Here is a 20,599-nt window from a genome sequence, read left to right on the forward strand (position 1 = left end):
TTTTTCTCTCTCTACTCATCACTAGAATCTGCAATGTGTGCTGAATATTTGTCTGTGTAACACAGATGATGAAAGATTTGTTACGTTTTTGACAAACTGTGAAGGGCAACAACACACAGTCAAATCCACAAGCTATCTAAACTATTCACTACTGGATCAACTATATAGATCGGTCCAGAGCTATTTAACATCATGGTTGTTAAAACTGTGCGGAAACTGTGTGCGATCTCTGATCTACAGCAGGTATTTTGCCCTTGACAGCAAATGGACAAATGGAAAACATCTGTGTGGCATGGTCACAGGTGGATCAGACTTTTCAGAAGTTCCAACCAAGAGACAGCAGTAGAACAGCAGTTTTCTGCCCTATGTGAGTCACTGAGGATTTAAGTGTTCTGGCCTGCAGTGGAAAGCATTTAATCAATGGGTTTAACTCAGAATGACTGAAGATCCAGCTGTGGCTTTGTCACTCAGAAGATACCACTGTATGAATCTGCTTTGTGCAAAAATTATTTAGGTTACATGAGAATGTAATTAAGTACTGAAGAGACTGAGATTGAACAAAATACACAATTTATTTTTTAACATGTGTCCATAGTCCATCATCTTCAGTTAAAATAACTGAATGTTATTCCACCTTCAGTCTCTGTGGAGTTTGTGTTGGTTTGTAATGGGCTACGATCTGAATCAAGACGGAGGAGTTGATGATCAAGAAGAGCAATCCAGCAAGCCAGATCAACAGGAAGGTGTTGTAGCCTTCAAACTCTAGGAAGTAGGCTGGGCCCAACCAGATACCCTGATAGTGGGGAGAAAATATAATGTTACTTACTTAATTCAAAACATTTCAAAACAAGTTCAGTTAGTCTTCTGTTTTAATGTGAATATTAGAATCTTTACAGGCAAACAAAAGACTATTGACAGATGCCAAACAGCACTAAGTGACTGAAAGACATCAATGCATCTACCACTTAAGATGCACCGCCTGTATAATTAATGGCATTTTGTTATGACATGAAGATTTTGTCAACAAGATGCATACCTAATGTCCTATTTAATAGTAACTGAATATGTTCTCAAATAAATCACCTGTCCAGCAAACCATAGGAGCAGCAGTCCCACGCCCTGTTTTAGTGACAGACTCAGGTGAGGGATGACCAGAGGGAGAAGACACAGGTACCACAGGAAGTACTATGAAAGGATAACAAGCAACATTGTTAAAGGCTATGCAAAGGGTGTGAGCTGAGGCTAGATAATATTATCATACACTACATTAATATTCACACTGAGTGTGGCAGGAGGGAACGTTCTGATGGGTGGGAGACAGTTCTGATACCTAACTAGCTGCCACAATTTGGGTTCAAACTGAAATTGTAAAATTGAATTAATAAACTACAAAAATACAGTATCTCTTCTTAAGTGGATCCTATTCGACAAAACAAGCAGCCCCCTTTTACAGTCCATCTCAAATCTGAAAGTAATTTGGATGATTGACAGGGGAAAGTGAAAAACAAGAGAGGTGTAAGAGGACTGCAAGGCAACGCATCATCTGATCCTTACTTAGACTCTGTTTTGTTGATGGTGGTTTATGTACCTGTGAAGTGCAGACTTTGTTGAAAGAGACAAAAATGGCGGTGTGCAGGAAACAGCAGAAGGCCAGGTCAGAGTGAAAGGCCCATGACGCCACCAACAACAGGATGAGCTGAGGCAGGAATGCTGCCAGGCCGAGCCACTGGCTCCACCTGCTGTCTACGCCAACAAAAGATAAAAAATTTGACCAGACTTAGGAAGCTACATTACCTCTTATAAGTTTGCACTCGCTATTAACACAGAGAAGCAAGGAAAATACCCAATAAATTTACTTCCAACTTTATAACTGATTTGATAAACAAGCACTTTATCAATGCTGACCAGAAGCAATGTACCTCTGCACATGAGCTAGAAATGTGTGCGGGTCTTTGTCCTGTAGTTCTGTCACGCTAGGAGGCTATAAATGACTGGATGGGAATACCTGCGGTGAGGTAGAGCATATAGAAGTACGGAGAGAAGTTGTGTCTGATGTCCCTTCTGGTCAGATGGTACAAGTAGGTCTCATGAAGGAACTCCCAACCATACCTGACAAACAGGACAGGAGTTATTAAAAGTTAGTGTACATAGAACCAGGACATGTCTGCATTTTGGGGAAAAAACAAAACTAGCTTGGTGGGGTTAAACACTGTTTAACACAACACAATAATTAACACTTGCTATACAGAGTCAGAAATCACAGGCAATGAAAACCTTTTACTATGTGTTTGTGTGTAATTTCTTTGTTCACCTCACATGTAATAGAAGAGTGCAGTGAGCATACAGAAGACTCCTCCGGCCACACCTGCAAAGAGGAACAGCTCTCGGTTGATGAAGCTTCCCACAAACCCATTGAGGCTCCTCCACCTCCACCCCTTTTCGTCCTCCTCTGATCTAGTCTCTAGCGTGCGCAGGGCCAGAGCGATGGGCAGAGCGTATGTAATTGGGTAGATCTTCATATGGACTGACAGACCATAGAGTACCGCTGCCCACATCAGACGCCGGGCTAGATGAAAAAAGGTAAAAAGTATTAGCAGAGGTGCTGTGTATCCACGTTTCATTACAAAATTAGCAAAATATACATTATTTTACAGAGCTAAAATGTCACAATACTGACACCCCCAGACCCTTACCTTCCATACAGAGTAAAGTGCCCAGCACCAGGGCTGCCAGGATTGACTCAGCATTCCCTCGGCTGGATACTCCCATGGGCAGTGGGTTCAGGAGCCACAGAGAACAAACACGGCGTGCAGTCTGAACATAAATCCCCCCAAAAACACAACTTTAGCTGCACCATTTCCAAGAAGCTTCTAAACTCTGTTGTTTTACAGGACAAAATTATTGAGGTATTTGCAACTATAGTCAGCAATTATTAATAAACTCAAAATGGTTAGGATATCTATATCTATATCTAGTCAACAAGGATCAGATTTATAAAAACTGAAAACACACCTCAGAGCCCAGACCTCTCAGCCGGAGGATTCTGTAGATGAGCACTCCTGACAGCACATCACACACGATGAAGAGGATCTTGCCAAATAAAATGCTGAGATAGATGTTAGGAGTGAGCAGCCAGGCTAGGAGAGGGGTGTAGCGGTAGGTTGATCTGTTGTACGGGGACTCCCCCTGTGCAAAATGTTCCCACATTGACAGGATGTAGTATAGTGCAGAATTATTATCAAAAGTAAAAGTACTCATTATGCAAAAGGGCCCCTGTCAGTGTCATATTACTGGATCATTATTATTGAGGTATTAGCGTATAATAAGCCGTACTTCAATGTTGTAGCTGGGCGAAGTGGAGCTAATTCTAACTGCATCATATAATGTTGGAGAGTCTAATCTGTGACAGTGCATCATACTTTATAAACTGATCATATGTTGTGTATCTAAAATATTCATCTGAAAGGCAACTAATAACTATATTTGATAAATATATGTAGTGGAGTAAAAAGTAATGCTTCCGTCCGTGTCTTGAAAGGGAGTGGTAGCAAAGCATAACGTTAGCATTATATGGCAAACAATGAAATATAATACAAGTACCTCAAAATTGTACTAATGTGAGTTAATTAATACTAATTAATAACTAAGTAGTTTACTTTCCACCACTATTAGTAGACACATTCAGACACACATACAGCTTTATTTGGCTACTTTGCTCCAGTCAGAGAAGTCATGCTGAAGACTACTGATACCTCAGTAATGAATCTTGCAGCATCCGTGAACACATGGTAGTCAATGTCGGTGTACTTCACCACCATAGTCCTATCCTGGTAGTCTCCATAAGCGACCAAGGCCAGCCGTATAGCGAAGGAAGCCGTGAAAAGGACATGCTTTCCCGTGAGCTTGGTTATTAGCCTCTCCATCAGCAACAGAGCAGGAAAAACCAGATTAGCAAGTTAACGTTAGCTAGTTTGTCGTCTTGGAGCTGGAATACGTTGGCCAAAATGCCCGCGTCCGCGTGGCCATCTCAGCGTGCCTTTGTCGTAGCGTTACAGAGATTTCTTGTAATATTACCGTCTCGTTTTGTCAATAAGCGACTCGTTTTTGACTAACCGAACTTCAAACATGACAACAAGGAAGTTATCCGGAAGTGCCTTTCCTGACATACCTCTTCTTTTTGGACTTCTTTTACTCAGAGCACCAACATAGAGATGCATTAGCACCATCCAGTGTTGTGGAGTAGCACTTTAATTAAGTCCCCACTGTGAAAAAAGCCCTGACAGAATATGTTATCCCTTTGTGTACTGACAACAAATCACTTCTCTCCCTCTGTGGTATATATTTAACACACGATACATGTTTTACCGCTCTAGCATGCAGCATATATTTCTGGTTTCAAACCTGTGTGTCCAAAACATCGAGCCTGCATTATTTCTTCCCCCGTTTTTACCCGAAAATTTATTTGCAAGCAGATTCTATACTGGTCAAGACATTTGCAGGTGTATTTACTCTCCTTAAATATCTTAGTTAGATTATTATTAGACCTTCATTGGGGGTTTATATTGGGGGTTCAGTGTTGTTGTATTTTAAGTAATGTATTACTCTTGTGCTCTCTGTAGGCATCAAAAGTAGTAATAATATAATGTAATATACTTAGCATTATCTACTGTTAGTTTAGGTTAGTAAGTAATATGATGTTATGTGACCTCAAATAGACAACCAGTGTAGTATTAACACTTTCACAGTGAATGATCAAACTGTTATCCATCTTGTTACACATGGCTGAACCAGATCTGAGAGAATGTCAATAGAGGGAAAAGAATGTGACATAACAATATTTGTGAACCACATACTTTTATTCCATGTGTAAGGATACATAAAATAACTTGGACTCAATGCCAGTTCAAACCTTCATGTAAGCTCTTGTTCTTTATAGTCTATATTTGTTTTATGCATTATGGTACAATTTCACATAATTGCACTTTGCTTGATTACAAGTCAACAAGGACATATCTATCTGACAATGTGATTTCATCACATCATTGTCTTTGGTTAACTGAAAATATAAAACAAATAAAATGCATGTTCTGTAGAAAAAGTGCAGAGAACCTTGCAACTGCCACACCTTCATATGGTATATAGTACAGTTGGCGGTTGAAGAGGCATAATAGACATTGTGATAAAGGCAAATTCTTTCACAAGGGTGTAAGGTATAAGATAAGATAAACTAGACTTCAATGGTATAGCTTACTAAGGTAGGGTGCAGCAAATAGGGCCATACATGCATTACAGACATAAAGTAAACCAGATCCTAAGGATGAGATCAGGTGCAAAAGATAAAACAGTGCAAGAACTTAAGGCACAGGATAAACACAGAATCACTCAGATAAGAAGGGATGCAGACAAGAAGCTGCAATTTAGGAAATCCAACACCATAGTTTTTACTCCTCATTCTGGTGTTGAAAACATAGGACGGGAACTCAGGGTGTAATTAGGAACTCTACAGCAGCAGACTCTCAAAATTTTCCAGTAATACCGAATAACATTTTATTCTGTTGCAATGGTAGATGTATCGTAACCGCCCTCCAGTTGAGAAACAACACTGCTCTGAACAATGTAGTGCTCACTCGGGGGAGCAGTATCGGCCAGCGAAGAGAATGCTCATGGAGGGGTTATGCCGGATGAAGAAGAGGAAGGGGTGGTCTGCAATGAAGGTGGCTGGAGGCATGAAACAGCGCATCATCATGATGGCAGCAGTGGCGGCAGCAGCCTCAGTTCCCTCCTCGTTGACCTCCACGAAAGCCTTGTGGATGACTTTTGACAGTACCAGGTCGTTGGCGGGAGACATGCCTGTCACAGAAGAGAGGGAAAGAGAATATTTTAAATACATACAATGCCTGGTCTCACCCTACATTGCAGGAATGTAGAGCACATTGATTTGGGAGAACCTCTTTATTGACTTGTTGCTCCTTTGAACTGACAGGAGCCAGTTCAGGTTTCGGGTGCCTGTTCTTTAAATTATTCGGAATATATCTGATATTATCCGGGCACATGTCCTACCAGAGAAGTCACTCATTGTTATGTCGAAGGCATCCACCATTCCCATGCTGACCAGGACATTCTTCATGTCGTACTTCTCCTCCATCTTGAACCGAGGAAGCCCCACCTGGACCTCAACTTCATCCATCATGTCAGGACGAGTCCACTCCACAAAATTGTCATAGGTCAGCTCCTTCTCCAGCTGGGCACAAAATCAATTATTAGTTTATTTGCGTCTTGTGGGTTTCTTTATGTGTGCAAGTGTGTGTGTTCCCTACCTTCTCCAGACCTGTTGTACTGTCCTCGAATTCATTGGGTAGAAAGATGAGCATGCTGAGCTCCTTTCCTTTGTAAGGCATCTCCAGGATCTGTCCAAACGAGGGTTTCAAACATTACAACTAATATACGGTTTTGGATATTTTTGTGTATTAACAGGATATCTTATCGGATTAAAAAAAGGTCTGGATCATTAATTCTTCTTTGAATGGAAATCTAATTAAGTCCTTAACTGGCCTGACCAGTTAACAGCTGGTTGGTGGACAGACAGGCATATCGACTGACATACTATATTAATCAATTCATTAACTGAATTGCTTGACTACCTGGCAGTTGGCTTCAGGGATGTAGGTAAGAGGGAACTTAGTTTTCTGGTGCATCATCTTCACTGGCTTAGTGTCTTTCTGAAAACAGCAAACAGAAACAAAGCTTAAATGCATATGCTTAAAGAGAGACTTAACACCAGCTGAAATCTTGCACACATCACCTTGTTGCAGTGATGCAGAAGTGTACGGCAGGGTGTGGTCAGTACAGGTGCAACATACTTGAAACGTCCAACCAGAGAGGGCAGCAAGACACTGCTGAGCACTTTTCAGCCAAGTATTAAGTTACTCTTTAACATACTACAGTATGTGTAAAGCTGTGTTCAGTTACAGTATATTTTGGATGTTTACATGAATTACATTAACTTCCAAGGCCAACTGTAGACGCTCCACGTGAGAAATGGTGGAGAGCTGAAATAAACAAGTGGCTTTTGATGAAAGTTGAATTTCAGTGGTACCACTGCACAGTGTGGGTGTGTCTACAGACGCAAACTTAAGCAACAAATATTTTCTTACAGACACCATGTGGTCTAAGAAAAGACATTGTTCCCAAATAGAATCATCATGATTAACACTCAGATGTTTACAAAATTGGGAAAAGCATCCTCCTAATCTCGACTAATATGCAATACAAAAGTGTCCAACAAATTACCTTTTGTTAGGTCATCAGATTTCACCCTCTTTTGACCCTGATTTCCACCATTTCTTAAGGTCAGGTTTGCTGCCATGGCCCTGATGCCACATTCCCTTCTTTCACCCTTTTTCACTACTTTCAATGAAGAATTCAGAATTACGTCCGTAGACTAAATGGCAAATGCTACCATGCAATACAGTTTTAAAACCCACATTTACTGACTTCAGTTGACTTTTGTCAATCCGTGTTAGTCCATTGAATGTTCTCTTTTAGCAGTGTTACCTTGTTGAGTCTAAACTTAGCATCCCGTGTGGCGCTCTCCTGAAACTGCTTGTTCCAGTTGCCTTTGAAGTAGATGGCATTGACCAGCACCAGCCTGGTCATGCTGTCCACAACACCCTGGGCCAGCACATCCTTAATTTTACCTGGTAAACAAAATAAAAACACATAGAAGCAGCTAAAGAGTCTTGCATTTCCAGGGCTATTTACTGCATCATTTCGACCTCCACACGGAATCTTTCTGCCTCAACACCGAGAAAATTGGATGGAAGTAGCCCTCAGCCTTTCTGACTGAAACCAATTCTGCTCCCTCTCGCACCACTATAGTGAAAACCTTTAAACTCATGGCATCGTGAGGCCATCTATTATTTCTGCATACAAAAATGAGACTGACAGAAGACAGAGATTAACGCTAATGTGGTGCGAGTTCGTCATTACAATTGCATATGGATGAAGGGGACATGCAGGTCTATTAACATACTGACAAGTGTGCATGTCACTGTGTATGACCCACCTTGTGTCTGCTTCTCCACCCAGCTGTTGATGTGGACCCTGGCTGCATCTGAGCTGGTTACAAAGTCCACAGTCTCCAGCTCTGCGTTGTAGTGCTTCTGGGTTTTCCCTAAGAAATCCTGGAACCGTCGACAACACATTTACTGGCTCTGATCACCCAAACAAAATGATCTCTTTGCTTAGTTAGTGGAATTAAAAGACATTGCAGCCAGAATAGTATTCTCACAATCACTCCTTTACTTGCTTGCATGCTGGCCTGCTGTCCACTCCCTCATTCATCATTCCTTCTTACACTGCTTTAAAGATTCATTTCATTGCCTCTCATTCACTGCCGCCCAACAATATGCAAACAAAACCACACCTGCTCATGAAGATGCATACAGACACACACACACACCTCAACAAACTGGTAGGACTGCTCCCCGTAGAGTCTGTTGGCAACACTGAGGGCATACGGAGCATCTGCCTTGTTAAGCTCGCTCAGCAGTTTGGCAAAGCCAACGTGAACATCATCCTGACAATCCTGGGTTTTCAGGGCCTGTGGACAAAGTAGACAAGTGGTGTTGGAGACGCACTGAGCAAGTGACAGACCAGCCAATGATAAAGAGGTGTATTAGACTGGTCTGGTGGTCATCTTTCCTATTAAGTGATGAGACTATGGACAAAATAAGCAAGGTTTCCCTTGTAGAGTGTTGACTTTGGTGCTCCACGCTATGCATTTGCACACACTTTGTTGAACGGGTGACTAGAGTAGATAGTCGCTCAACTAAAATACTTTCAAAAATAAACCTCATATGTTTGGTTGTAAATCTGTAGCTCAATGAAAACAAAATCTCAAAAAGGTCAGGTATCTAAAAATGGATATGCAAATGGAATCAGCATAGAACCTAGTATAATATACATAGATTGGGCTATAATGATATACTGGGAAGAAATCAAATGACTTGGACGTTCTCATCACTTAATGGTTAAGGTGATAAATTAGACATTTAGTGTACTCCTTTAAGGTGAAGGCTTGGGAGAACACCTAAATCATTAAAACAAAAATACAATAAAAGACAGGTACGGAAAAAGTAGAGGGAACACTTAAAACACCTTTCACACTGACTTTAAAGAACCCATGGAAATGCCTGCCTGAGCTTTGATGAGCCTTTCCAGAAACATTCGCATAAGGAAACATGCCGTCCCTCCACCATGTTGTTATTTACGTGGTTATCTTCAAAAACAAATGTCCGTCTTTTATAATAAGAATACAGGATGTTATGTTCTGGCGGGTGTGCAGCCAAATCGGAAAGATCTTATGTAGGCAGTCACAACGACATTTGCTAAATTTGGTGTTATCCATATACAAGAGTGTTATCAGTAAAACCCCAGTATGAGGCACATATACAAACAGAAACAGCTTTATTTGTGTGTACTATTTTCCTAATGCATTTTGTTCTCATAATTTCAAACTTTTGACGGTGAGGTCTAACCACACTGTGGTTTCCAGCAGTTGCTTATAGGAGATAAGAAGCACACCAGAAAGACGCCATAAAAAGAAAAGCCAGGACCAAGTTGTCCCACACAATCCTGCTTTTTTTCCAAATTCATTTCAGGAAAGCAGCATAGTTGGAGATCAGCAAGTAAAGCAGAGGGAAAACAAGTGTGAAATTCTCTCTGGAACCACTGGCTCTTTGTCTTCCAAGACAAGCTCACCAGAAGACACCACCCAGACAGTTGGTAAAATGCCCCTCAGTTAGTTTGTCACTCCTGTATGGTTGGCTTTTTTTTTTTACCACTTTCAGCAGATATAGTGGCAGTTTGGAGTGGATCTGCTGCTGCATCTGCATCTGCTGTGCTCCTGCATGCTGTGGCTTCTCTGCCTCAGTGAAGCTGAGGACCTAGGGGTGCAATTGTTTTTCACGGTTAAGTTAGACATCATGTGTCTGTGGTTGTGTACAATAAGTTATAACATCATCCTGGCAGTGATGTGTGGGTTGAGTAATCCACAGGCCTTGTACAGTACATTACCCTTAGATTGGGAAGACGGATCAAAAATGTTGCCAAACAGCTAATCAGAGAGAAGTGAGTTAAATTGTTTTGTTCAATAATACACTTTTATGCAGTTGTGGGAGAAAACCCTCTCCAGCCCGAAGAATTAGAGAGATGGTGATTGTAGTTACACATTAGATCAGAACACATGGGATTTACACAGTCCAAAGAGCATCTTCACACTCTGTACTACTCACCTGTGAATAACTTTCCTACATATGTTTGCTGAATTATATTGACTGGAAAACTGGTGAGAGTTGACATCTTCAGTCACGGCTCTCACTCTTTGTCATGTTGCTTCTCTGTGTGACAGTGAGTGGAGGTGCTAAAGAATGACCACACCCAACAATGTTGTAAGGGTGTACTCACCACACACAGAGTGCCCTTCTAAAGTAACTTACTGGGGCAAGAACTTCTACCTATTGATGTCAGTGACCACAAGATTTTTGGCTGCTGGTAAGTGGCTAAAACTTCCCTGAGCCAATCAGTGTTCTTCGGGAACAGGTGCCCTAGCTGGCAAAGAGAAAATTCTGAATTTTGACAGCAAAAAACATCTATTGCATGGACCTGATTTATGTGGTATACAATGATTTACGCAGGCATTTTGTCGCTTTATTATAAATTAGAGCATTGGTTATGAGCTCACTTCTTACTGGCAATGTATTCTAGTGAAATTATAGGCCTGCATTGTTTAGACCAGTGATTAACTAACCAGGGCCACTTGTACCCCAGGGGGTACTTCAGCAGTTGCCAGTGGTATTTGGAAAGACTGTAGAGTTCACACACTGAGTCAGTCTCAACACTACATTTCGCCCACTGACTGAGAAAGTTTTTGCAGGTGCCAGTGTACGCACATTTCTAAAATAACAATCGTTACATTAATAAGTTCTCACAAATTCGGGTGATGTCATTACTGACCCACACATTTTCTTATTCCCATCAACAGACTGTGGTATGTGTAGAGCGATTGTTGGCCAGCTGGCTAATGAACAAGTTACCATAAGAAGAAACCAGTTCACACAAATGGACTTTCTGGTAGCTGGCTGCTAAAACCTCACAGCACTCCCACGTTACTGTGACCTCTGCTCTCTTTCATGCATCCCACACCCACTCTCTCTCTTCCTCGCCAAGGCATGCATGCACACACAGCTTTATCATCGCAACTCATGACACAGGCAGGATCACCCAGTTCTGTTTAAACCACACAGTAAATCATTTTACATTTTTGTCTTGGTGATAATGCTGATAGTTGGGTGTGTCTCTCTCTCAAGAAACTCACTGTTTAGCTGCAGCCATCACATCTGGCAGAAAGCTGAAAGCTGAATGCTTCATCAACAATTTTACCACCTTCTGGAAAAACCCCCAATGAGTTCAAAACAGGTTGCGTCACAGGTCCTCATTTTCATATTTTCTTTCATGAAAGGAACTGCATGCCCCTGTATATTTAACACCAACTTTGTCCCTGACCCTGTCAAACAGCCAGGTAATAATACTACTGTTATTGCAACAGATGACAGAAGGGCACAAAAATGTTGTTAATAGCTGCTATTATGTAATAACATAAAGCTTCACAATGAAAATCCACCTGCACATGCTGTGAATAACCTCATCACTGTTGACTGTCACCTTGCTCTTCAAACAGTATGTTGTAATCACTGTCTTATAAATCCATTCATTCATTTGAAATGACTGGAGTTGTTTCCGAAGAAGCATGGTGAGTTGGGGGTGAAGCCCTGCCCCTCCCACATGCCTGTCTTGGCTAGGTGTGGCTTTGCTTTAGCAATCATTTTTTAAAAATGGGCTAGGTTCCTGTTTTACACCATGTTAACTTCCACCTACATTCCAACTACTTCCACTAAGTATACAGACTGACAGAACTGCTTCTACTGCTTTAAGATTAAATACCTCCTGGAAAGTCTGAGGGGTTTTATTCTCCTCAATGTGAACAAGTATAAACAAGTATATTACTACATATGTATAAGTTGGCAATGCTTTTCCCCATATTGTTTAATAAAATAGTTATCAATTCTATTCTATCAGTTCTCCATTCAGTGCCTCAACTTTGAGAACTACTCACTTATGACGCCCCAGCAGCCAGGCGAGTGGACATGTCTGCTGCACATAACATAAGGAGAACTGATAAGGTGTACAGATTACTTTGCCAAGTTCTTTATTGCCCTTACACTTCCATTTTATGTATCACGTTGCTATAGTAACACAACACAGAGCCGCCCCCATAAAACCTAGTCAGAGTCTGAACGCAACAGATCTTTGTCATTTTTGCTGACACTGACAGAAAAAAACTGGTGATTCATACAGAATGAGGGTTTACACACCTGCTGTACTTCACTCTGCCCTTTTGTGTGCGTGTGTGTGTGTGTGTGTGTATTGTACCTCTGACATCTGTGTGGCTGTGTTGCCTCTGGCCCCCAGCATCACCATAGCCAGGGCTGAAGAGATGCTAAAAGGGGAGTAGAAGAGATTTGCAGTCTTGTCGTTATCACCCAGATTTTTGAGCAAAGCCAGAGAGAAGGTGGTGTTGGCCTTGGATAGAGGGGTTGGTGTTGGTGATGCCATTGTATCTACAAAGAAGGGTGGGCAGAGTATTAATTACTACATTACAAACTTAAGAGAACTACAATTATAATTTCCCCCCTGGGATCAATAAAGTATTTCTGATTCTGATTCTGATTCTGAACTGCTTTTATTTCTTTATCTGATCGGTATCTCACTCTCTTTAGGTAATAACAAAGTAAAGTAGTGGTTGTTATCATTAGTAATTTAAGATTTTATTGAAATCATACTGCATCCTTGGTGGTGTGTATACAAATTTAGAGTGGATTGTAAATATAATATATAATATTTACAAAACATCATACATTCAAGAAAGTATTAAACTTCCAGATTTTTCAACGGAGTATGGTGGACATCTGAAAGGGTTAATATCGCTCTCGGGTTGCCCATGTCTACTCCATTAAGTAACACATTAAGTTATATTTACAATATACTATACTCTATACATAACGCCAGACAATGAGTCAATCAGATTCAACGACTGTCAAACTTGGACTTTTCACCTGTAACATAATGCCGGTGCCGTTTAACCTGTAACCTAAAATTGACACGAACTGTCTACAAACTAAATAATCAGACCGCATTATCACAAAGTGAATGAGACTCATCCTCTACTTACTGACAGACACTTTTCCTGTGGTCCTCAAATGATCTGGAGTCTTTCCGTCACAGGAAGACTTCTGTTTGAAGCATCAGTTTTATTATTTACAAGCTGACACGCCCGAAAAGCTTGTCAACTGAGCTTCCGCATTCTCATATGTCATTGTACGGAAGCCGAACGGACAAAACTAGCCAAGACGAGTAGAAAATGTTTTACAATGGGTTTGTCAAACATCCAAGTCCATGCAGTGCCTTCCAGCATGCATGATCCTTTCACTCCTGACTTACCTGCACAGTGCGTACAGTATCTGCACCCACTCCTTATTGATCATAAGCTGTTTGGTCCAGTGAAGATGAATGGATCATAGGTATTTCATCATTTGGTGTGGGTGGACACACTTTTGATGGTGGTTATAAGGATATCAATAGTTTTTGAGAAAGTACACATAGGTTGAGTCTGTGTAGCGGAACTACCGATCAGACATTTCTTTTCCACTATTGCTAAAAATGTTAAAATGGTAGACTTTCGGTAATAGAATCATGAAAACTGCACCTGGCTTCAAACTGGTCAGCTAAACTTAAAGCTACATAAAGTGGTTTTTAACTAGTAGTGACAGAGACCCAAAATAAACTCAAGAACAGCTCTTGATACTGCACCAGCATATCGATTTATGATAAATGTCTGATGTAGAAGTCTAATATTTACCAGCATTTAATATCTGCCGACTGTCAGGTAGTCAAGCATGATCAGTCAGTCAACATCAAAGACTGAATGACCAGGCAACAACTATATGAGATCGACCTTTGCTAAATAAGTCGTTTTCACCCAACTGGTTTGTTTGTCTTTCTGTCAGTAGAATATTTACTTAAAATCTATATTGAGATTTCCATCAAATTTCATGTAGAGATTGACCATGAATGAGTCTTCACCCATAGTGACATACTGCTGAAGGAGCAGAGGCAGGGAAATAGATTTGCAAGCTTTATCTCGACAACAGGAGTGAGTTGGTGTATATGTATGTGTGGTGAGCTCATCACAAACACATGTAGCATCCCACTTGCAGCAGCTTGTAGAGCATGATTTTTCTTTTACTACCATGTGTCAGTTCCCCAGGCAGCAGCTCCCTCTGCTGGCCTTGCTGGTTCCCACCTGAGGAAACAGTGGGTGGCTACAACATGAAGCCTGAGGGAATTCAGCACAAAATGTATTGCAACACAAGGGATTATTCAACTAAAATTAAGGAAAATTAAACAAAAACAAGTGTTTTCAAACCACACCCCTTTATTCCATTTATACAGGCATACAGATACTTACTGTCGCAATATTTTGGATCCATTATTATCATTATACTCCCTGCTCAACATACTTGTTAAAGCATTTTGCTTACTATGATGTAACAGCTCAACAGATCACAGTGTTTGTCTGACATAGCATAGGGATGCACAGTGATTTTCCTACTCAAATACAACAATTACCAAAACACATATAAGCATCAGGAAAGTCACATATTAGAATTGGGGACTCAGCACAAGCACACCTGCAAGCAACAGACTCTTGCCAACAATTGAAACACTTTCAGTTTTGTAGCTCTGGATGTCAATGTCAGGGTGCAGTGAGTGGAACCACCATTTTCACTTTAAGGCTTTCCTACAAAATTGTGGTCTTGGAAACACAGGATGGGAATTGGGATGCAACTCAGATGGGAAATGTGATTTATAGCTCAAGCAATGCAGAGGTGCTGTGCACACACTCTAGAGCAGTGATTCTCAGCTCTAAAAACTTTCACTGTAGCTGCATAGAATGAAAACCTTCACCAGTTGAGACATACTGCTCTAAAAAGACACTGTGCTCATACAGGGGAGCAGAATCGGCCAGCAAAGAGAATGCTCATGGTGGTGTTTTGTCGGATAAAGAAGAGGAAGGGGTGGTCTGCCGTGAAGTAGGCTAAATTGAGATTTAAACACTGCATCTCAAAAAAGCAAGCAGTAGCAGAGGCAGCCTCGGTTCCCTCCTCATTCACCTCCACAAAAGCCTTGTGGGCAACTTTTGACAGTACAAGGTCTTTGGTCCCAGACATGCCTGTCCCAGAAGAGAAAAAAATGTTTTTAAGCCAACATAATACTGCACTTTCATGTGTTTAGCTATGCTATTTTACACTGTACACAATAATCAATACACAGGCTACCTTTGTGTTTTGGTGTTTTGGATTGACAGTGGAGACTGTATTTGTTCTTTTTGATTAGCAACCTTTTGGAAAGGTCTGTGTCCCTAATTAACCCTGAGAGCATCTATCGTTAAAAGCCTGGTATGGTCACCCAAACAACCTGCAAATGGACAAGATACCAGACAACTGGAGTTTCATGTAGACTCCAATGATACACAAAGTTCGGAGGGACTTTGCCAAGAACAGGGAACCAAGGGCCCGTTCCCAAAATCGTAATAATTGTGGAAACATGGAAACGTAATAACTGTTGCTTGCCCTCACAGCAACCCAAGAACCACCGCAGTATCAGTCAGTACAGCTGGTTTAGACACCCCCTTTACTAAAAAGGAGAAAACACGGAAGGCCAAGGACATTCTGGGAGATACGCCCAATATCTAGACTAGCCTTTGGTCAGTGGTGGAAGTAGTATTACAATCATTCACTTAAAAAGTATCCATACAACATGTAAAAATACTCTACTAAAAGTAAAAGCCCTTCATTCAAAATCCTACATATATTATAAGAAAAATCTACTTAAAGTGTCAACGTAAAAGTACTCGTTCTGCTGAGACATGGCCTGTTGGTGGCCATTTTGTTTTTATATATTTAATTATCAAGTTGGTAATACTGATGTATCAATGCACAACATTTTACTGTTGTAACAGGTCAAGGTGGTGTAGTTTTAATTTCTTTTTATACCATTAGGTAGTTCCATCCAGTGCTTTCCAACCTAGGGGTCGGGCCCCCTCCAGTGGGTCACAAGATAAATCTGGTCTTGAGATGATTAATGGGGAAGTAAAAACAAAGTTATGCTAAACAAATTTGCACTTATCTTTTGGACTCACATCTTTTCCTTTTTTTGTGAAATAGTAAGAGTTGCACCTCGGACAATTATCTAAATGAAATCATCTGAGAAGTTCAGAGGGGAGATCACTGTAAGGTGGAACTGCTAACCCATGGACTTGTGAAACATGTGACAGGGGAGCCCAAGTTAACTTTCATGTAAGGAGTCACATGTCTTAGGTTAAGAACCACTAGTTTAATCTACTACAATGCATTGTATTTTACATGTTTATTCAATACGTTAACTCTTAATTTATAAAGTAACTAGAAACTATAGATGTCAGCTGCTGTACTTAAGAACAGTACTTGAATAATTGTACTTAGTTACATTCCACCACTGCCTTTGGTACACTTAAGAATCCATCAGACTTGGTTCCTTTACTAACCTTGTTTCACCAGAAAAATGGATCTTTCTGTTGCTTCTTTAAATGAGTATGAGTGTATATCTGATATGATGCTGCTACATGTTGTTTTGGAGAAGTACTCATTGTCATTTCACTGCTGTAGCGTTTTTTTTTTTTTACTTCTAATCAATCAAACAGTGCTGTGACACCTTTCTTGTGAACATGCTGTAGCTACAGTATATACTGTATATCTGATGTGGCCTATCCACATGTCTCACCAGAGAAGTCACTCTTTCTGTCATCGAGAGCGTCCACCATGCCGATACTTTCCAGGACATCGTTCAGGTCATATGTCTTCTCCAGCTTGAATCGAGGCAGGTCCACAACAACCTCAACCTCGGGCATCATGTCTGGACGAGTCCACTCCACAAGTTTCTCACAGGTCAGCTGCTTCTCCAGCTGAGGTGGATACAATATCAACAATTAGATATTTATATTTATTTGTGTGTGTGTGTGTGTGTGTGTGTGTGTGTGTGTGTGTGTGTGTGTGTGTGTGTGTCCTACCTTATCCAGGCCTGTTGTATCATCCTCTATCTCCTTTGGCAGAAAGATGAGCATGCTGAGCTCCTTCCCTTTGTAAGGTATCTCTAGGATCTTTCAAACAGAGGGTTTCAAAAATTACAGCAAATACTGGTTTGATTTTTGGACTCAACAAAGATGGCTTATGTGATTACATGCAACTAGCAAAACCATTAACACATCACAGTGTGTGAGAGACTGGTTACTTTGGTGATTTGGACTTACCTCTTTACTTCTGTGAGTTTCATTGTTATGGCTAGTTCTTTTTGTAGCTGACCCGGTCGCTAAACCCTGTTCCGGGAACAGCAATTATCCAATCATAGCATAGCAACCTTCACTAGGCACAGCAGGCTTCTCAAGCTTTGGGTTTCTCCACATGGCAAAACTGTGTGCATGGGGCTTTTGCAAGAGTTTGGAGGGTGGTGTCTTTCCAAAATCGTTTGCCAAACGTATCATAATCAACGTATTATTCCTCATCCTCAAATGCTTTTCTCTTGTAAAAGTGAAGCAAAATATTTGAAATGCTTTAATATTCAGCCTTGCTCTATCCTGCAATACACAGGCAATGCTGCTCCATTATTTCATGCCTTCTATGGATCATCAGCTGATAAGGATGCATACTTTTTTCCTGGGACATATGTAGCTTGTATGTCGCCATCAACTGGGTATTTAAAACTAATTTTGTGTTTTAAAACACATCAGCAGGAAACATTAAAAAGTTGACTGGAGACAGTTTTCAACCAATTTATGAAGATTTTGTCAATTGTCAATTGAATTTGTCAATCTCTCCATGACATTTAATTAATTAATTGATTGACGTATTAACTAACCGATCAATTGCTTGATTACCTGGCAGTTGGCTTCAGGAATGAAGGCAAAAGGAAAGTATGTTTTCTGTCTCATCATCTCTACTGGCTTAGTGTCATTCTGAGGAGAACAAACAGAAGAAGCACTCTTTAATCATTTCTAAAATACCTATGCTTATTAAATATGCTCTGCAGCATATTTTAAGCTGCACAAGCAATACTGTATTAAGGATATTTTGGAAATGTCAGATCAGTTGTTCCACTACACAGACTCAACCTATGTGTACATTCTCAAGACATATTGATTTAACCACCATCAAAAGTGTGTCAACCTACACCAAAAAGACTCATGAGTTCATCTTCACTGGACCAAAGCAGCTTATGATCAAGCAGATACAGTACAGTGCAGATATGCCAGGAATGACAGGATCTTGCATGCTGGAAGGTACTGCATGGACTTGGATGTTTGACAAACCCATTGTAGGAAACGTTTTCTACTTGTCTTAGCTAACATTACACGCAAACCTGTCCCAAAAATACTGAGGGCAAACAGAACATCTGCCTTGTTGAGCTCGCTCAGCAGTTTGGCAAAGCCAACGTGGACATCATCCTGACAATCCTGGGTTTTCAGGGCCTGTGGACAAAGTAGACAAGTGGTGTTAGAGACACAATGAGAAAAAGTAAATTCATTTGGAACAAGTAAATAAAGGTTGCTATATTAACTTTTACCAAGTTAATGTAGAACCTCAGAAATACTTTAATAAGAAAATAACTCTTGAGAGATTGACCTGCTAAAGCAGCAGCATACTAGCTATAGTTTTAAATGAGGGTGTAATTTCCACTGGAGATTGAGTGTGTGGGGTGCATGTCCCCCTCACTTTTATAGTTTAAGATCAATTTTCATATAAAACATTCTCTAAAAAGTGTCTTCTAACTGTACAGCTGCCAAAATCATATCATGAAAAATCAGGACCCCAGCCCTGAGTAATTAATGCCTGTGCTGGCACTTTCTCCTGCCACACCTCACACTCTACCAGCTCTACCAGTTAGCAGCTCTTATCTCTAATCTGTGTTAAGAGTACCTAGGAAAACCTGTGCACATGACAGAACTTGAAACCTGAACCCACAACTATATTTTTCTTGCGAATGCAATAATATGGACCAGATCCAGACTTGCAATGACATTTGAATGTGTTCCTGTATAAACACAAGTTCAAATGTTAAAATGAGAACTGTAACTTTTATACTGTTAATTATCACTATGTGTGTGTACCTCTGACATCTGTGCGGCTGTGTTGCCCCTGGCCCCCAGCATCACCATAGCCAGGGCGGAAGAGATGCTAAAAGGGGAGTAGAAGAGATTCACAGTCTTGTCCTTCTCACTCAGCTTTTTGAACAGAGCCAGAGAGAAGGTGGTGTTGGCCCTGGATAGAGAGGTTGATGATGCCATTGTGTCTGATACAAAAGAAAGGAGGGCAGATGAATCATTACATTACCAGACAAGATAGAATTTTATTTATCCTGAGGGAAACAGTGGTGCAGCAGTTGCAGTACAAAGTAGGAAAGTGTGCAAATATAAAATATATCAATTAGGTGCAAATCCAAAAATATACAATGCCAAAACTATAAACAGGTTGACGGTAACAATCATAAAAAGGTTATCAGTTATCAATTAACACAAATATTCTTATAGTACTGAAATAAAATTAAAAAAGAAACACATCCCCTACTGACAGACACATTGCTGATGGTCCTCAAGTGAACAGAATCCTTCCCGACACAGGTAGGATTCTGTTTCAGCTACCTGTTTTTATTCACCAGCTGACACACCCATATAGCTTTGGCAAATGAGCTTCTGAGTTGTCATTGCAGCAGGCAAGAGCCAAAGCTCTTTATTGGTCTATTTATCAAAAGAAAACTTGCTGTGTCGTTTTTGCTGCCAATTTTATACGTTTTGTAGTGACTCTATCAGGTCTGTTTATTTACAGTCAATTCTGTAATTGTGACTGAGTCAGAAGAGGGCTCAACTGGGGTCTTGTTACAGGCCAAATTAACCAACAACGCCACCATAGTACTTTCACCCAAAGAATACACTCATTGAATACACAGAGTTCATTTGATTCCTCTGCCTCGAAACAAGGAAAGTTGCCATCAGCACAGGCAAGTCCACAAAAACAGAGACGGGAGCTGGAAACCAGTCCAGAGTACAATTTATTTTGAGTCAGTGAGAAAATGACCAACACACAAGCAGAGCAATAAATAAAAAAACAGATAAGAAACGCATAAGGGCACCCTTAAGGTGAATGCACGCGCAGAAACATAAAAGAAACGAGACTGCTACACAGCAGGCCCTGTGCCAACACAGCTGCAAGAACTCCCGAACAAGGAAACAATCACAGTTTGTGCAAGCAATGCATTTAAGTTATTAGTAAAATGAGGTTAGTAAACAAAAAGAACCAGAAAACATTCAACCAGTAGAAATACTTATTACTTATTACAATAAATACCAAAATTCTCCACATAAATCCATCATGAGTAAACGCAGTCTAAA

General features: G+C 40.6%; 3 protein-coding genes across 8 annotated transcripts; all 3 read right to left on the reverse strand.

The window, feature by feature from the left end:
* Window positions 1-553: 553 nt before the first annotated feature.
* pigm (phosphatidylinositol glycan anchor biosynthesis, class M) lies at window positions 554-4,118 on the reverse strand. Its single transcript, XM_070928356.1, has 8 exons — window positions 3,753-4,118; window positions 3,013-3,186; window positions 2,694-2,814; window positions 2,317-2,566; window positions 2,006-2,109; window positions 1,589-1,743; window positions 1,084-1,185; window positions 554-793 (listed from the first exon to the last, which is right to left on the reverse strand). Exons 1-8 carry the CDS (start codon window positions 3,921-3,923, stop codon window positions 626-628), a joined length of 1,245 nt encoding a protein of 414 aa, XP_070784457.1. The 5' UTR covers window positions 3,924-4,118; the 3' UTR covers window positions 554-625.
* A 719-nt stretch (window positions 4,119-4,837) lies between these two features.
* LOC139304032 (leukocyte elastase inhibitor-like) lies at window positions 4,838-20,116 on the reverse strand. 4 transcript variants are annotated; one of them, XM_070927859.1, is made up of 10 exons: window positions 13,292-13,394; window positions 12,493-12,680; window positions 9,846-9,947; window positions 8,462-8,602; window positions 8,066-8,183; window positions 7,555-7,697; window positions 6,642-6,719; window positions 6,318-6,407; window positions 6,061-6,241; window positions 4,838-5,850 (listed from the first exon to the last, which is right to left on the reverse strand). In XM_070927859.1, the coding sequence occupies exons 2-10, from the start codon at window positions 12,673-12,675 to the stop codon at window positions 5,624-5,626; spliced, it is 1,263 nt and encodes a 420-aa protein (XP_070783960.1). In that variant the 5' UTR covers window positions 12,676-12,680; window positions 13,292-13,394; the 3' UTR covers window positions 4,838-5,623. The 4 variants fall into 4 exon arrangements, with proteins under 4 accessions (XP_070783960.1, XP_070783959.1, XP_070783962.1 ...); XM_070927858.1 differs by having other exon boundaries at window positions 9,843-9,947; XM_070927861.1 differs by lacking the exons at window positions 9,846-9,947; window positions 12,493-12,680; window positions 13,292-13,394 and adding exons at window positions 19,322-19,503; window positions 19,783-20,116.
* LOC139304033 (leukocyte elastase inhibitor A-like) lies at window positions 14,535-18,522 on the reverse strand. Of its 3 annotated transcripts, XM_070927862.1 has the most exons (6): window positions 18,385-18,522; window positions 18,092-18,169; window positions 17,468-17,533; window positions 17,228-17,317; window positions 16,942-17,122; window positions 14,535-15,352 (listed from the first exon to the last, which is right to left on the reverse strand). In XM_070927862.1, the coding sequence occupies exons 1-6, from the start codon at window positions 18,397-18,399 to the stop codon at window positions 15,123-15,125; spliced, it is 660 nt and encodes a 219-aa protein (XP_070783963.1). In that variant the 5' UTR covers window positions 18,400-18,522; the 3' UTR covers window positions 14,535-15,122. The 3 variants fall into 3 exon arrangements, with proteins under 3 accessions (XP_070783963.1, XP_070783964.1, XP_070783965.1); XM_070927863.1 differs by lacking the exon at window positions 17,468-17,533; XM_070927864.1 differs by lacking the exons at window positions 17,468-17,533; window positions 18,385-18,522 and adding an exon at window positions 18,363-18,384.
* Window positions 20,117-20,599: the final 483 nt, after the last annotated feature.

This window comes from Enoplosus armatus, chromosome 21 (assembly GCF_043641665.1).
Source record: "Enoplosus armatus isolate fEnoArm2 chromosome 21, fEnoArm2.hap1, whole genome shotgun sequence".
Classification (NCBI taxonomy): Eukaryota; Metazoa; Chordata; class Actinopteri; order Centrarchiformes; family Enoplosidae; genus Enoplosus; species Enoplosus armatus.

What these genes read in the sequence shown, in the direction of transcription:
- pigm (XM_070928356.1), bottom strand. Translation starts at nt 3,923, where the DNA reads ATGGAGAGGCTAATAACCAAGCTCACGGGAAAGCATGTCCTTTTCACG. An exon ending in TATGCTCTACCTCACCGCAG is followed by an intron (nt 1,744 to 2,005) that starts GTATTCCCATCC and finishes TTGTTGGCGTAG; the next exon opens with ACAGCAGGTGGAGCCAGTGG. An exon ending in TCCTATGGTTTGCTGGACAG is followed by an intron (nt 794 to 1,083) that starts GTGATTTATTTG and finishes CCCCACTATCAG; the next exon opens with GGTATCTGGTTGGGCCCAGC.
- LOC139304033 (XM_070927862.1), bottom strand. An exon ending in TTCCTGAAGCCAACTGCCAG is followed by an intron (nt 17,534 to 18,091) that starts GTAATCAAGCAA and finishes TTCCCGGAACAG; the next exon opens with GGTTTAGCGACCGGGTCAGC. An exon ending in ATACAACAGGCCTGGATAAG is followed by an intron (nt 17,123 to 17,227) that starts GTAGGACACACA and finishes TATCCACCTCAG; the next exon opens with CTGGAGAAGCAGCTGACCTG.
- LOC139304032 (XM_070927858.1), bottom strand. Translation starts at nt 12,675, where the DNA reads ATGGCATCACCAACACCAACCCCTCTATCCAAGGCCAACACCACCTTC. An exon ending in AGTCCTACCAGTTTGTTGAG is followed by an intron (nt 8,184 to 8,461) that starts GTGTGTGTGTGT and finishes CGACGGTTCCAG; the next exon opens with GATTTCTTAGGGAAAACCCA. An exon ending in TCCCTGAAGCCAACTGCCAG is followed by an intron (nt 6,408 to 6,641) that starts GTAGTCAAGCAA and finishes TCGTTTGGACAG; the next exon opens with ATCCTGGAGATGCCTTACAA.